The following is a 16,685-nucleotide window of genomic DNA, read 5'->3' on the forward strand; positions in this document are numbered from 1 at the left end:
TGCAAAGATAATATTTGCATTCATTGCTGAATCTTTGCCTCTGACCCTGCCCATCACGAGCACTTGCCCTGTCCCAGGATGCCCAGAAGGGAACGCTGACCTTGGTTTGAAAAATGCTCCCCTCCCCTGCACTAGGGAGTCATCTATTTGGGCAGCTGATATATATATGAATAGGGTGATAGAATGGGTCTGAAGCTACCACTGTTCCCAAATTTGCAGGTAATGCTGATTTGATGGCACCAGTTGGCCTTTTGCCCTTCCTTTCCTCCCCAAGTAACCCAGTAGTGCAGCTGAACTGGAGAAACAATAAACAAGTCAATTCAGTGCTGTTCAGACCAATGAGTTTATTGAGTACATGCTGATTAACAGTCAGGTGATCTTGGTCTACAGCTACTTCTCTGTAGGATTGAAGATCTTCGCCATGAAGAGGATACTGTTAGTAGGTTCATCAACAACCATGGTTATAAAAGGCTCGTTGAACTTAACGATAGTAGGCATAGACATTGGCACCATGTCCATAGAAGAGGCTGCTGCGGCTTCTGTTCCTCTCTCATCTATCATCATCATAGCCTTATGAAGGGCCTGTGCAAAGGAAAGATTGGGGGGGGAGAGAATGTCATGCTGCCAATGGATGGATAAAGTGCAAATGCGTTTTCTTGGACTAGGGGTGGCTCACAGTTTTTTGAGACTGAGGGAAGCGTTCTCATATGCCCAAACTTCCAAGAGCCAGAAGCCCCACACTCTTGAACACACACCCTTATATGAGCACACACAGAAGACACACACAAACACCATTTTTCCTGATGATGAGGGAGGAGGTGATTTGCATCACCATCGGGTTGTCCACACCAGCAGTGAGTCTACTTCTTTTCTTTCTTCTTCTTTGCCACTGCCACCAAAATTGGTGGGGGTTTGGGAGGGGGAAAGAATCAACTTGAGTGGCACTAGGGTTGTCTTTGTTATTTATTACATTTGTTAGTTGCTTTAGACCAAAGAAAACAAATGCTCAAAGCAACTTATCAAGAAAAACCAGGTGTGCATTGTATGATTCCTGACACAGGGCTGGATCCTGAGCTTGCAAAAGGGTTCTGTTTGCAAAAGGGCCAGTTTTCACAAGTTTCCTTGTCTCCATGCAAGTCCCTTCCAATTTCCTGTGAAAATTCACCAGCATTTTAGTACTTCTCCCCAGGGAAGTTACGTTATTAAAAAGTGACACCAGAGGGCACCCAGGAACTGGCAATAGGAAAAAGTGTGTTGTGATGGACAAAACAAGGTAGTGAACACACTTATATGAGCACACACAGAAGACACACATAAACACCATTTTTCCTGATGATGAGGGAGGAGGAGTGTGTTTAATCTACCAGTATGCCATGTGACATTTTAGAATGATATATCTAATATTGTTCTAATAACGTTAAGAAGGTCAGTGTAGATCCAGCCAAAGACTGTGTCCCTAAACAGACTTAGCAGAGATCAAGCCCACAGTGAGCTAAATATGTATAAGATTGCCCTGCCAGGTACACATATAAATTCCTTGGTATCCAAGGAATTGGAATTTACTGTGCAAGGTAGCTGGAACTTTGTCCATTATCTACATGCCATTGTTGTCTTAAAGTGGTGGAACAGGACATTCCATTGTTTTTCAGAATCTCTAGGAACTTTGAGTTCTTTTAGAGGCCCTGAGTTCATAGAATCATAGAATCATAGAGTTGGAAGAGACCACAAGGGCCATCGAGTCCAACCCCCTGCCAAGCAGGAAACACCATCAGAGCACTCCTGACATATGGTTGTCAAGCCTCTGCTTAAAGACCTCCAAAGAAGGAGACTCCACCACACTCCTTGGCAGCAAATTCCACTGTCGAACAGCTCTTACTGTCAGGAAGTTCTTCCTAATGTTTAGGTGGAATCTTCTTTCTTGTAGTTTGGATCCATTGCTCCGTGTCCGCTTCTCTGGAGCAGCAGAAAACAACCTTTCTCCCTCCTCTATGTGACATCCTTTTATATATTTGAACATGGCTATCATATCACCCCTTAACCTCCTCTTCTCCAGGCTAAACATGCCCAGCTCCCTTAGCCGTTCCTCATAAGGCATCGTTTCCAGGCCTTTGACCATTTTGGTTGCCCTCCTCTGGACACGTTCCAGTTTGTCAGTGTCCTTCTTGAACTGTGGTGCCCAGAACTGGACACAGTACTCCAGGTGAGGTCTGACCAGAGCAGAATACAGTGGCACTATTACTTCCCTTGATCTAGATGCTATACTCCTATTGATGCAGCCCAGAATTGCATTGGCTTTTTTAGCTGCCGCGTCACACTGTTGGCTCATGTCAAGTTTGTGGTCAACCAAGACTCCTAGATCCTTTTCACATGTACTGCTCTCAAGCCAGGTGTCACCCATCTTGTATTTGTGCCTCTCATTTTTTTGCCCAAGTGCAATACTTTACATTTCTCCCTGTTAAAATTCTTCTTGTTTGTTTTGGCCCAGTTCTCTAATCTGTCAAGGTCATTTTGAAGTGTGATCCTGTCCTCTGGGGTGTTAGCCACCCCTCCCAGTTTGGTGTCATCTGCAAATTTGATCAGGCTGCCCTTGAGTCCATCATCCAAGTCATTGATAAAGATGTTGAATAAGACCGGGCCCAAGACAGAACCCTGTGGCACCCCACTCTTCTCCAGGATGAAGAGGAACCATTGATGAGCACCCAATGTTCTTTGTCCTGGGGCTAACTAACAGAAAATGTTTACCACTCTCACCAAATGACAACACCTGGATTTTTTGAAGGACACCATGATGCTGAAACAAGTTAGCCTGGTGATATGCAGATGCAGAAATTCAAGCCTTCACAGCTTCTACCATATTCATTCACAAATAAAAGCCCCAACTTACGCCTGAGAGCCTGTGCTGAGGCTGCCCTGTAATTCCAGACAGGTCTGCTCTGTCAGTGAATACATCAACCACACCCATGGTGTACATTATGTCTTTCAGGTTAAGCTCTCCACTCGCCAAGCATCTTGGAAGATACACATCTACAGAGCTATTCAAGAATAAAACAAGGGAGAAAGACAAAGAAGAATTTATTAATCATATGAGAAAATACCATGCATATTAGGCTGTGTATATTATACAGCAGAATGAAGTGGTAAAATGGGCTTCCCCTACTTCAGAATGTAGATGGTATGGAGAGAGTCAGAACTTACAGGGTTAAGAAGTTCTGAGTGACGTCTCACATTCTGAGGCGTGGTTTAGAATACTGAGGGGAGTGTTCTACTCTGTCTCTCAGAGTGTGTGTTGCTCCATACCGGGAGAGGAGCAAGATGTGTGCTTTGTCACCGGGAAAGTTATGATCTGTTGTTTTGCTACGAGAATAAAGCTATTTGTAAGATAAGGAGGACACCGTGCGTCAAGCCTGATTTCTTATGCACACACGGCAACAGCTTCTGTTTCTACGCTGCGTATCCACTCTGCTGAAGCAAGCTGTGAGGAGCCCTTTGGAGCAGAGCACCGCAGGGGAAGCGTGTGGACTCCGGGGGCAAGCAAAGCTTCCAATAAATCATCCCATAGGTTATGGATAGGTTATGGAGTTGTCAGCAACGCTGTGAAGCAAGCTGCGTTCGTGCCGGTGTGTGCTGCGGCCAGCTGAAGAGACGCTGGAGAAAGGCTGGAGCCAGCTGGAGCTGTGCCTATAAGGCAGGGAGCTTGCTGGGAAGATCTGCGCTTGAACCGGGTGCGAGAGGAGGCTACTACTGTTCGTAAATAAGCTGGGCCCCGGGGGAGAAGATGGCAGACAGCCATGAATCGTACTCAGTCCTTTTTGAAAAGGTGGACGGGAAGGAGCCCTGGGTCGCGTGGCAGGCACTGAAGACGGCAGTTCAGGCCGCAGTGGGAGCCAGACCAGAGGGGGAAGACGACGTTTATCAGCTATCTGCGTCGATGGCAGTGTTAGAAAACACCTGCAAGGGCCCCAAGGACGGGGGCAGCGGGAAGTCTGTTGCTAAGGCAACAACGAAGGACAGCTCCAGTGAGGACAGAGTGCTGCGTTGGGTTGTAGACTCTGCTGCAAATAGACATCTCGTGTCTGAGACACCTGGTGTTAAGATAAGGAACTGCAGAGCTGTTTCAGCTGGGAAATCAGTGTGTTTTGCTGATGGGTCACAGAGACGTGTAACCAATGTGGGAAATGTGTTTGTTTCTGTTTTACAGGCGCAGCTGGAAGTCTACGTGTCGCCAGGGATAAAACATTGTCTTTTATCTGTACCTTGTCTCTTACAGGAGGGGTATATGGTTTGTTTTGAGAAGAATGTCTGTACAATTTCCAGAGGGGGGAAGCAGCTAGTACGTGTTGAGAGAAATCAGAACAACCTCTTTGTTCTGGAAACATCTCTGGAGGGTGAGGGGAATGCTGGTAAAGCCACCATTCACACTCATGTTTCATGTGCTTGCGTGTGGCACAAGAGAATGTCACATGGCCCCTGTGAAGACATTCAGATGTTATCTGAGTGCACCAAAGAGTGCAAGGTAAGAGAATGTGGTGAACTCCTAAATTGCAGGGCTTGCAGGAAAGCCAAGAATAAGGGAAACAGTTATCCCAGGGTAGAGAGAGTAACCACAAAGCCTTTTGAGCTTGTGCACGCAGACCTTTTTGGTCCCATGCCACAGCCAAGTCTGGGCAAGGCCAGGTTTCTGCTGACGCTGACAGATGATTTTACGCAGAACGCATGGGCGTTCACGCTGAGAACGAAGGAGGACGCAATGCAACTGATCAAGGATTGGGTTGCAGAGGTGGAACTAAGGTTCTCCACCAAGGTGCAAGGGTTCAAGTGTGACCGAGGTTCAGAGGTCACTGGGTCTGCTCTAAAGAGGTTCTTTCGCCAGAGAGGAATACGTCACAAGGTGACTTCTCCTCAGGAGAGTGGCGTGGCAGAGCTGAGGAGTAAAGCTCTGGTTCAAGCATCAGAGATTCTACTGTGTGACTCTGGTTTGCCTCAAAGTTTTTGGGGGGAGGCGGTAAAGACGGCCAATTTCACGATGAACAGGTGCTACAATTCAGTGGTAGGTGACACCCCGTATTTCTTGCTCAACGGACAGAGACCGCAGGTGCATTTCTTCCGTTCGTTTGGTTGCAGAGCCTTGGTGCCTGTACCAAAGTTTCAGCAGCAAGAGGGTGGCCCAAGGTACCAGGAAATGATCTTCTGTGGGTATGAACCTGCGACAAAGGGGTGGAGATTTGCATGTCCAGAAGGTGATCAGACCAAGCTTCTGATCAGTAAACATGCTGAATTCTATGAACAGGATAGTAGGGCGAGGCGCAAAGCGAGCCCAGACGTTCACTCAGATTGTCTGTCTGAATCTGAGGAGGAGGGAGAGCCAGGTGATGGAGACCAGATCTATGATCAGGGTCAGCACCAGGGTAGGGCGTCTCCACAGGTTGTTAAAAGAGTGTCCAAGAGTGAGCCCTCATCTCCTGTTAGCGTAAAGGAGAAAGCTCACAGACAGGTCAAGTCAGAGGGGGAGTCGTCTGATGAAGAAGACGCACTTGCTGGCCCCAGTGGGTCAGAAGAAGCACCCCAGTTTGTGCCCAGGCGGTCATCTCGGGCAACAAAGGGAATTCCAGCTGAGAGGTTTCAGGTCACAAATGCGTGGGTTGGTCTTGCACAGTGCGAACCTGAAATTTGTGAGGAGGTTCAACAGGTGCCTGACAATGATGCCAGGAAGGAGCGAAAGGCAGTGGAGAAAGTGTTGAACACTCAGAGGTCCTCTCAGAATGTGATACGAGAGGGGGTATGGAGAGAGTCAGAACTTACAGGGTTAAGAAGTTCTGAGTGACGTCTCACATTCTGAGGCGTGGTTTAGAATACTGAGGGGAGTGTTCTACTCTGTATCTCAGAGTGTGTGTTGCTCCGTACCGGGAGAGGAGCAAGATGTGTGCTTTGTCACTGGGAAAGTTATGATCTGTTGTTTTGCTACGAGAATAAAGCTATTTGTAAGATAAGGAGGACACCGTGCGTCAAGCCTGATTTCTTACGCACACACGGCAACAGCTTCTGTTTCTACGCTGCGTATCCACTCTGCTGAAGCAAGCTGTGAGGAGCCCTTTGGAGCAGAGCACCGCAGGGGAAGCGTGTGGACTCCGGGGGCAAGCAAAGCTTCCAATAAATCATCCCATAGGTTATGGATAGATGGGTGGCTATCTATCTCTCTATAATGTACCATTACATGTAAAAATCCTTGCAAAGAGAGATCCAGCAGAGCAGGCTAAGGACTGAGCTAGAATTTTTTTCCCCTGCCAGGCTAGCTTTCTATTTTCAAGGAGGGGCAATTGTAAGGGGGAGTGTTCAAAAGTGGTACCCTCACCTGTAGTCCAAAGTGAAACCATCCATGTTACCTCCCTATTCTCATGTGCAAACCCAGGCTGCATTCACACAGCAGTTTATTCCATTTCCCCAACATTTCCCTGCCTGTTAATTTCTGCATTTGATTTCAGCTTTCATGCAATGTAAAAAAAAACACTTTCAGAAATCTGGCTCAAGTTTAGGGCTCATTCTGCATTATTTGAAAATGCTTATCTTCTGGAAGCATGTAACATGAAAATGAGTGCGAAATCTGCACTATATTCTGCTATATTCCCAGAAGACAGCTTCCTAATCTCCATGTGTAGAGGCGGCTACCTGAACACCAAATGCCAGGAAGGGCTGCTTAGCAAAGAGTGTGCACCAGCAACAAAGGTACAATTTGGACCCTGATCTGTACTTTGTCACAAAGGCCACCTCAGTCTGAAGTGCCCCAAAGGCCGTCTGGTTTTGCTTTATGTCCAACACTGGGGGAGGGGGAGGAATGGGACCACAAATTCTCCATCCTTGCCATCAGCTTTCTTAAAGGTAAAGGGACCCTTGACCATTAGGTCCAGTCGTGACCGACTCTGGGGTTGCGGCGCTCATCTCGCTTTATTGGCCGAGGGAGCCGGCGTACAGCTTCCGGGTCATGTGGCCAGCATGACTAAGCCGCTTCTGGCAAACCAGAGCAGCGCACGGAAACGCCATTCACCTTCCCGCCGGAGCGGTACCTATTTATCTACTTGCACTTTGACGTGCTTTCGAACTGCTAGGTTGGCAGGACCTTTTGACTGGCAAGTCCTAGGCTCTGTGGTTTAACCCACAGCACCACCCGCGTCCCATTGAGTGTCCAACATCTTGAGTTGCAAAACACTGGAAGATGCACATCTTCCAGGCTGTGTACCTGCACAAAATCATGTGACCTGTGTGAGATCACATAACCCAAAAGACACTTTTCCAGGGCAAGATCTGCCATGCTCTCATACAATAAAACAGGATGTCCCAGTTTTTTCTGGGACACTTGTGGGGTGTTGTATGTCCGCCCGCTGCATGCATTTGCTGAAGTAAAACAAGGATGGGGAACTTGTAGACCTCCAGAAGTTGCTCAGCTACAACTCCCTTCATCCCTAGCCATTGGCTAGGATGGCTGGGACTGATGGGAACTAGAGTCCAGCAACATCGAGAGGGCATCAGGTTCCCCACTGCTGAAGTAAGGCCTTTCCTTCAAAATCTCACCCCACAATTGTTCTTATATATCTGAACCTGAGCTGCTTGACACCAGAGTCAAAAGTTGAAAGCTGTTACCTCCGTGTGAGTATTCTCTTCCAAGTCCGCAAAGCTCCACACGACAAGCTGTTAGCCACCCTCTCCATCTGCCCCTTGTCAGGTAGGATAAAATAGGAAGCGGCATGTCCTTCGTAAGGCAGCTTCAAAACGGTGCACAGTCGCTCGTTGTCATAGCCAGTTTCAAACATGCCCATCTGAAACATCATTGGCACTTTCACAACCGTGTAAGGATCCACGTAGAAGTTCTGCTCTGTCGTGTACTTTGGGTCAAAGGGCTTCTTCCATTTGGCTTACGAAAAAGAAGAAAGGGAAATTTTTTTTAAAAAGTGGCATAGATACTTGTTACTCATTAGAACAATTCTACTCTTGCATAGACCTCTTTGCATGCAAGAAGCTGCAGGTACTTTAGGACACTCAACATTTCTTGACCTTGGCTAGATCTTTAGTCCATGGGATTTTGTCTTCTTTCTCTTTACCTTTCATTTCTCCAAGTTGTATCCAATGTTAGTCCTACTCAGAGTAGAGTCCCTGAAAATAATAGACATGACTAGTTTGGTTCATTAATTTCAATGGGGCTAAGGATAATGGAATTGGCTACAACCCTTACTCTAGAGCTGTCCTTTCGCTTTTCTTTCAGCTTTCAAAAATATTTCTGCTTTTCTCCCTCTCTCACTTTCTCTTTCAACATCTCTGAAATATAGTTATAGTACATGATGTAATTCATCACAACCTAGATCATAGAATCATTGCATCACAGAATCGTACAGCTGGAAGGGACCTGAAGGGACATGTAGTCTAACCCCCTGCAATGCTAAAGCATCCATGACAGATGGCCATCCAATCTCTGCTTAAAGACCTCCAAGGAAGTGAAGATCACAACCTCCCGAGGGAACCTATTCCACTATCAAACTGCTCTTACTGTCAGAAAGCTCTTCCCGGATCGCTTCTCGGCCTTTTGGCTAAGATCAAGTGTAGCATCTGTTCTTATCAGTTTAATATCTGATATGTCCTCTATTTGAGGACTATATATAAAATGGATTTTTGGAGGTGGGAGATGGAATAGGGGCTTGCTCCATCCACTCCATGCATCGACCTGGTATTGCAGTACCTCCAGGAACAGTGCACCTCCCTCTGGAGGGAATGTTACTGGTGCAAAAAATAGATAAAATTTAAATTCCTTGTTGTTTTATGCTCAGCTATAGTTCATCTTTTTTCCTGAAAATATGCTATTTTTTTCAATGTGTGTAAGCTCGATTTGATTTCTTATATACTGTATCTCAAAGAAATATACCCGTTAATAAATATATTTGTAAAAGAAAGAAAGAAAGCTCCTCCTGATGTTTAATCGGATTCTCCTATGTTAGCTGACATAGTTAAAAGAAACGAAAAGTTTGCACGTAGGCCCATATGGCTGTGAATGGCATCTGCTAAACAATCACAGATATCATAAACTGAGGTGTGTATATTGAATTCACTTTTGAAAAAATCAGTTCATAACTTCCAGGGGCGGGTACGTAAACACCAATGTGTGCCCTTTTAGAACACTATTTATCAAATAAATTATTATGGTGCCCAGTTAATTTTTTAAAAAACTGAGTTGCCTGTTGAGACCTCTGCTCCTTGCATTATCTCAAAATGCAAAGTTAACAAGTGGCTTAAATCCAGAGACAATGGAACTGTATCATTTCAGGCTGCAGTTAAGAAGGGGTTCTATGGATGAATGCTCCTCTACACGCACACAGACAGACACCTCTGATTTAAGCAGATGTTGGGTGGCTATCTGACAGAGATACTGTAGTTGTATCCTGCACTGTAGGCTCCCAACAAAAAATAGTAAAAGCACATGCATTACTCAGGGGTTGGACTCAATGACCTTTAAATTACTTTTCAACTCATTATATCCTATGAATGTCATGGTGGTTTGAAGGCCTTGGTTTTGTATTGATTAGCTGTTTGTCCAACCTAAATTTTTCAGTTCTAAAACCTAACTAATGAATAACACCATGATATCTTTTCATGGTTGTATATGGTTGAATACAACTTCAGTATTTGGCTAATAATTCATATATGGAAACATATTTAATTATTTGTTCCACTTTTTCATCTAAATCAGAGGTTGCTGTATTTCCCCCCTTCTGTCATTGTGCCTAATTTAAATACTTTTACTAAGTGCTCTTTAAATACTTTTACTAACTTCAGTGAACACACTAAGAAATCCCATGCATTTTACTGGCCTTGGAAGTGCAGGGCATAAGAAAGACAGAAAGACAGACAGAACGAGAAAGAAAGAGAGAGAGAGAGAGAGAGAGAGAGAGAGAGAGAGAGAGAGAGAGGTTAGAACATTGAATTAGGTTCTAAACTGAATTGAGGCTGCCTTGCACAGTCGTAATTACTGAGGTCACCTAATAATAGATCTATTGCATAGAATACCATGAAGCAGGAATTGGTTGCCTGACCAAAATTCTCTTCCTCACAAACAAAAGCAAACATCAGTACACAGGATGAAGTTCTACTTTGGAACTATGTGGGAAGTGACAAGTATCTAGGATTAGCCATAAGGTGAGGAAAGGAGATCACAGGGCAGGCCCATTAGCTTGTCTTACCTTTCATGTAAATATAGCTAACCAGTAGTATTTCAGTAATTGGGTCGACTCCATCGACGAGCTTAGAAATCTTCCCATGGGTTTTCATTTTGACATATTGATTGATGTGCTCCTCAGTTACTGCTGTGTTCTTAAAATTTTCCATATAGATCTCTCCTCCATAAATGTTCCTGAGCTCCCTTAGGAACTGAGGTTGTGGGTGCAACTCGTTTTGCACAAACAGACAATTCCCCATTTCCATTTGGAGGCCTGAACCCCCGTTGCTTAACGAGTAGATGAGGTTGTGGAAACCTTCATGTATCATCCTCTCCTGAATCTCTGATGGCTTGAAGTCTAGTCCTCTAAGGATCTGGTCTAAGGTGTTGGCCCTTGCACCCAAAGCCAGCATTGCAAAAGCAGTGGAGATACACATGGGAGAGAAGACGATGTTCTTCTTGAATGGACTGCCCCGGTTGCCTCCATTAGAAGAAACCTGCCTGAAGAACTTGAATGCAAAGTCTGAATTGCTGTTGACCAGGACCTGGTTTGGAGTCTGTGTTCTTCCTCCATTGGGTTGGTTTTGGCGGTTCAGATCTTGGGGGTTGCTCTCATAGTTGTCACACCTGTTCATGTAACTGCTGGGATTCACAGAATTTGGTAGGTTAAGATTGTTAGCCAGGATCCCAGCAATTAAAAAGAAGAGGAGGGAAATCGCCATTTTCCCCCTTTTAAAAAAATGAGAGAGAGGAGGGAGAAAGAAAAAAATTACATTAGTTCAATTAACTCATTATTTTCAGCTGCCTCCCCCCCCCCCAAAAAAAAACTAGTGTGCTATTTGCACCATTGGCTGTAAACCATGGTTACCCTGAATCATGCAGGGGCAGAGGTAGTAGCATCCTTTTGTTGGCACTGCCCTTGTTAGGATGGAGATGAAGGAAGGAGGTGGCAAGGTTAGGGGCACTTCCCCTGAGCTGCCCCAATTTCACTGCTGCCACCTCATCCCACCTCAATGACCGCTCCCCGCCTAAAACGGGGGGTGCCCTTTGCGTGGACGCATGCAGCCCCTAGATCTGGAGCGGCTCCAACAGCATAGGCTTGGCTTTGCCTTCCCTCAGGTGGGATACCTGGAGGTCTCCGCCTACCTCAGTCAGTTGTCCAATCCCACCTGGGGGAAACGTTGCCAAGGAGACCAGGCCAGGTAGGGGAGGGATTACCTGCCCACACAATAGAGGGAGGATCTTACCTGGGAATCCTCACTTGGCTCCAGAGCTTCTCCCACCCTACCCACCCTCAGTTAATGTCTTATTTTGCAGGTTAACTTTTCTTCACAGGTATGCGGGCGCTGCTACGTTAAGGTCGCTGTTAAAGGGCCGGAAAAGAATTTCCCTGCATTGGCAGGTTTCACCTTTCCCGTAGCAAAACGTCACAATTTTGGCGGTATCGGGCCTTGGGCGGAATCCTTTAGTCCATCTTCCTCTTTGCGGCGGCGATACCAGGGTTCCCCGTTAAAGGGGTTTCTGAAGGGAGGCTTTGACCGTACGCCGAAAGGTCATCATTGCTCTCCCCTGCGGCGGCAGCGTAACGGGGGCGGCTATTTCTGCTTGAACATATGTTCTCTAGAGCCGGCCCATCCCCCCCACACACACTGGATAACCCTGATGCTCCCTAGGTTCCCGGCTGGGGACTGGGGAGGGAGAACGCCCAATGCCTGAGCCAAGGTCTACCCACATTTGAAATTTAATAAAGTTGTGGCCAATTTAATCCCATAGCACGTTGTCTTGAGTCGTTATCCCACATGACGGGGGGGACCGCTTGGGATCTGGGGACTCCGCCTGTCCACGCAATGAATGCAGCACCCCCACCTTCATTATAATTCAGCAGATGGAATATTGGGTTCCATTATAGAAGACTTGCAGGCTCTTCCCTATTGAACTTTGAAGTCCACTTACAGGAACATTAGAGCATGAGAAGAGCCTGCTGGATCAGTCCAGTGACCCATCTAGTCCAGCATCCTGTTCTCACAGTGGCCAACCAGATGCCTGTGGGGAATCCTCAAGCAGGACACAAGCATAAGAGCCTTCTCCCTGCCCCTGCAGTTTTCAGCCAACCAAATTCTACTCTGGTCTATTAAATATGGCAACATTTTTTACAGAGCATTGTGCGTGCATAGTTTGCCGCTGCTTCCAGTTCCCTTCCAACTTACACTTAATAAAAAATACTGGAAAACATCAACCCTGATATAATTTTATGAATACCTGCATTGTGAAGGAGCTCATGTACACACCAGCAAGAAATGGCATTAAGATTTATCATTTATTTTTGTTTTGTTATTTTGCAGTGTATTATCAACCTTCATGTGCACAGCTATAAACGAGAGGGGCCAGGGTTGGGGAGACAGGTGTAAATTAACTGAAGGAACTGAAAGCTGCAGCAAGCAGCCCTTGCTCCAGTTTTGGAATAAAGTTTAGAAAATTTTCTTGTTAAACCTGAATCCAGGACGAGTGACACTCAGGGTGTTATGTACTGAGTTGAATAGGATCCAAACTGCAGCAGTCTGATTGGTCCTAGAACAATAGGATTCAGAATGCAGCAGTCTGATTGGTCCTAGAACAATGCAGCAGTATGATTGGTTGGCAGGAACCACCCAATCATACTCCAGATAGAAATGAATCCACAACCTGATTGGCTTACAGTAGAATTCCGGAATTAGCCAATCATGTGCAGCCCATTGTGTAAATAATGTATATAAAGCAGATACCTTGAGGGGACTTTCATTCATTCCTCCTCACCACTATGAGCTGAATAAAGAGCATGAAATCACTTTGCGACTCTGAGTATATTTCACAGGGAGAGACAACCCTGGAACAATAAAACAAAGGAATGGAATTGGAGTGGGACTGGATACTCCCCCTGTTTCAAATATTATTTAATACGTTACTAAATAATATATTATTAAGAATCAGGCTCTTGTTCCATGTTGCAGATAAAAGTAGAAGAGCCCAGTGGTACAGCATTTGTTTGGCATGCAGAAGGTTCCAGATTCCACCCCTGGTATCTCCAGGTACTGCTAGAAATATCTACAGTCTGAAGCCAATACTCAGCTGGATGAGTAAATCATCTATGTTCACAGAAGCTGTTACTTCTACTTTCCTTGCTAAGGCAGGAGTAGAATTGTTGACCATAATGCTATACCAGCTTCAACCAGTGGATGCCACTACAGTATGTCTAAGCATAAACTATCTCAATGAGTTCTTGTAAGACTCAAATGAGATAAGCTTGTATTGGCCATGCTGAGCCACTGGAAAGGGTTGTGACAGGAGACCAGTGGACCATATATATATGGTCAACTTGGGGGAGGAGGGTGAAGATCCTAGAATCATACAGCTGGAAGGGACTCCCGAGGTCCAACCCGTTGCAATGCAGGAATCTCAGCTAAAGCATCCATGAAGTTGTCCTGTCTGTACAAGGATTTCTGCTGAAGGGCTCTCACTGGAAAATGTTCCCACATGTGGAATAAAGTGCACCTTATTCTGCAGTCTCCCCAGTACAAAGATATTTTGACAAGCTCACTAGGTGACTTGCTTTATTGCTTAATGGTTCATACAGTTAAACTCTCATTCAAACTTCAGAAGTGTTAATTGCTTCTATGCAGCCACCCAAGAACGGTTTGGTGTAGTAGTTAGGATACCAGACTAGGAGTGGCGAAGCCCATGTTTAAATCTCACTGGGTGATCTTTGAGCAGTTGCTATTTCTACTCTAGCCTACCTCATATGATGACTGTGAAGATAAAATGGGTGCAGAGGGGGAAAACTTGAGCTCCTTGGATGAAAGGGAGAATCTACAATAAATGCACAAAATAATCCCACTAATTGTACTCTAGTTTTGCGATGATGTAGTTGGTTTGATCAGTGGCATAGCATGAGGGGGGCCACAGGGGCAGCTGCCCCACGTGCAAAATTGCTAGGGGGCACAAAATTTCAGTACCCAGTCCTGCATCAATACAGCTGTGCGCTTCCATTGCTGAGCTTTGTTGAAACTGGCTTCTCCATGTGAACCAGGAAGTGACCTCTCCAGACAACGGAATGACTCTTCTTTTCTTATCTCTGTGGCTACAATCTCCTGGGTTACACAGGCGCTGTTAGGCAGTTGAATGCGCATGCACATTCCATCCGTTTCCCTCCCTTCCATGGCCCTGGGAGCTGGCAACCCACGGTACGCTACTGATATTACCTTCCATGTGACTCAGGTGCTGGAGAAACGTAATTACTCTCCTACCCTACTTCTGGGTTTCTCATTTGTATCTGGTTGGCTATTGCAAGAAGCAGGACTTTGGACTAGAAGAAGAAGAAGAGTTTGGATTTGATACCCCGCTTTATCACTACCCGAAGGAGTCTCAAAGACGCTAACAATCTCCTTTCCCTTCCTCCCTCATAACAAACACTTTGTGAGGTGAGTGGGGCTGAGAGACTTCAAAGAAGTGTGACTAGCCCAAAGTCACCCAGCAGCTGCATGTGGAGGAGCGGGGAAGTGAACCCAGTTCACCAGATTACGAGACTACCGCTCCTAACCACTACACCACACTGGAACAAGACATGTTTCAGGCTGCGATCCTAAACCCCTTTTACTTTGGAGTAATCTCAACTAATTCAGTAGGCTTTACTTCTGAGTAAACATAGATTGACAGCCTTTGTCTGATTCAAAGGGCTATTCTGGTGTTCTTTGAGCCTTTAATAGCACCCTCCACACGGCCCCAGGTGCTGGCCACCCACGCTACGCCAGAGAGTTTGATCGCTCTTTTTTATTTCAACGTATCAGAAGGTCTACCAATTTCATTCTTTATCTCTCCACTTTTCTTTTTATTTTCTTATTATTTCTTGATAACATACCTTGTACAATACTTCCAATAAAAATTTATGATAGGATCTCCCTCGCATAAGGATATTCTTCCACACTAGCTTTTATAAGAGCTTTATGAAATTCACCAGCAAGCCCGCATTTCAATTAAGTAGGTTCATGAATTTCAGATATCCAACACTGTGGCTAATAACATATTTATCACAAATCCCAATTTACTAAGAGAATTTTACTTACAGTTCAATCAATATTGTCCTGCCACTCTCTCCGTGTCTTCACCACCGCTCCTTCTTCTTTGATCCCTTTGGATGCTGGAGAAAGCAAAGCATCCTTTGACACTGGCAAACTAGTTTATCTGACTCATAGGCACAAAGGGAACTAGTTTTACTAGATGCCGAATTGACATGTGACTTTATAATGATACAGGACTGTCTGTCTCCTTGATATTTGGGAACTGGTTTTCATCAAACTGAATCCCTTTGTGAATGCATAAATAAATAATCAATCCACACCTCAATTGTCATGATCTTCCAGCTCATTATAAACAAAAGGAACAATTTTGAAAATGGCAATTAAGCCCAAGCAGTGTGGATTAATTTGGCAATGACAAGCACTATCTAGAAGGCAACAGCCCCATATATCTAATTATATCCCTGTGCACTTGGTATTCTTTGAAATGGGGATCGCATTCTTCAAAATTGGTGCAAAAAATATTTGGGGTATAACGTTTGAGAAATGGACCATACTCCTATGCACAACACCAATTCATGAAGATTTCAAAACTATCTGTTCATGCTTGGTTGATGTAAAAGGATGAGCTTCAGTGTGTGAACAGGTGAAAAGCATAGCATTGTAAACAGGACTATAAAAAGTTGCATCACTTGGTGAGAGACATGTTATTGAACCAACTGGAAACTGTGACCACGGGGCTATCAAGCTCAATAAATATGTATGTCACTGGCGCCAACAAAAGTTTTGTTGTGGGTGCTCAGCACTCACACTGCAGGGCCTCTGACATGACTTCCAGGGCCTCATGAAGCACCGGAAGTCACATTGGAGGCCCCACGAGGCCTCAGACGCCACCTCAGAGGTCTCGTGATGCCTTTCGATGCAACTTCCAGTGCTTTGAGAGGACTTGAAAGTCACATCCCAAGACCTTGTGGGGCCTCCAACATGACTTCTGGGGCTCCCAGGCACCACTATGGCGCATTGCTGCTGGGCACCCATAATCTGGTGCCCAAGTCAGGGCCCCTGATGTATGTGGACAACTACCAAGGAATTCCAATGTATTGGAGTTTGAAAGAGGACACTACCACTAAAAAGGGGGTGGGAAGCAGTGTAGCATTCTGTTCCCACAGTAGCCAACATGGTAAAGCATGAGACTCTTAATCCCCGAGTTGTGAGTTCAAGCCCCACACTGGGCAAAACATTGCTGCATTGCAGGTGGCTGGACTATACGACCCCTGTGGTCCTTTCCAGCTCTACAGTTCTATGATTCCATGAACACTAGAGCACTCTCCTGCTTGTGTTCCTTAGTAACTGGTACTCAGAGGCAAGCTGACTCTGATACTGAAGGTCATAAAGCCATCCAGGCCATCAGTACATCCTCATAGAGAATTCCATATGTGCTGGGT

At 45.4% G+C, this 16,685-nt stretch overlaps 1 protein-coding gene across 1 annotated transcript; it reads right to left on the reverse strand.

Moving 5' to 3' along the window:
- Nucleotides 1-324: 324 nt before the first annotated feature.
- Nucleotides 325-15,445, reverse strand: LOC310764169 (alpha-1-antitrypsin-like). The gene is made up of 5 exons (XM_083617618.1): nucleotides 15,289-15,445; nucleotides 10,218-10,921; nucleotides 7,633-7,903; nucleotides 2,885-3,032; nucleotides 325-582 (listed from the first exon to the last, which is right to left on the reverse strand). Exons 2-5 carry the CDS (start codon nucleotides 10,912-10,914, stop codon nucleotides 391-393), a joined length of 1,308 nt encoding a protein of 435 aa, XP_083473744.1. The 5' UTR covers nucleotides 10,915-10,921; nucleotides 15,289-15,445; the 3' UTR covers nucleotides 325-390.
- Nucleotides 15,446-16,685: the final 1,240 nt, after the last annotated feature.

This window comes from Podarcis filfolensis (genome assembly GCF_964270895.1).
Source record: "Podarcis filfolensis genome assembly, chromosome: 1".
Classification (NCBI taxonomy): domain Eukaryota; kingdom Metazoa; phylum Chordata; class Lepidosauria; order Squamata; family Lacertidae; genus Podarcis; species Podarcis filfolensis.

Coding starts and splice junctions, on each gene's coding strand:
- LOC310764169 (XM_083617618.1), bottom strand. CDS start 10,914: ATGGCGATTTCCCTCCTCTTCTTTTTAATTGCTGGGATCCTGGCTAAC. Junction 7,904..10,217: donor TAGCTATATTTACATGAAAG/GTAAGACAAGCT, acceptor CTTTTTCGTAAG/CCAAATGGAAGAAGCCCTTT. Junction 583..2,884: donor CTCAGCACAGGCTCTCAGGC/GTAAGTTGGGGC, acceptor TCCTTTGCACAG/GCCCTTCATAAGGCTATGAT.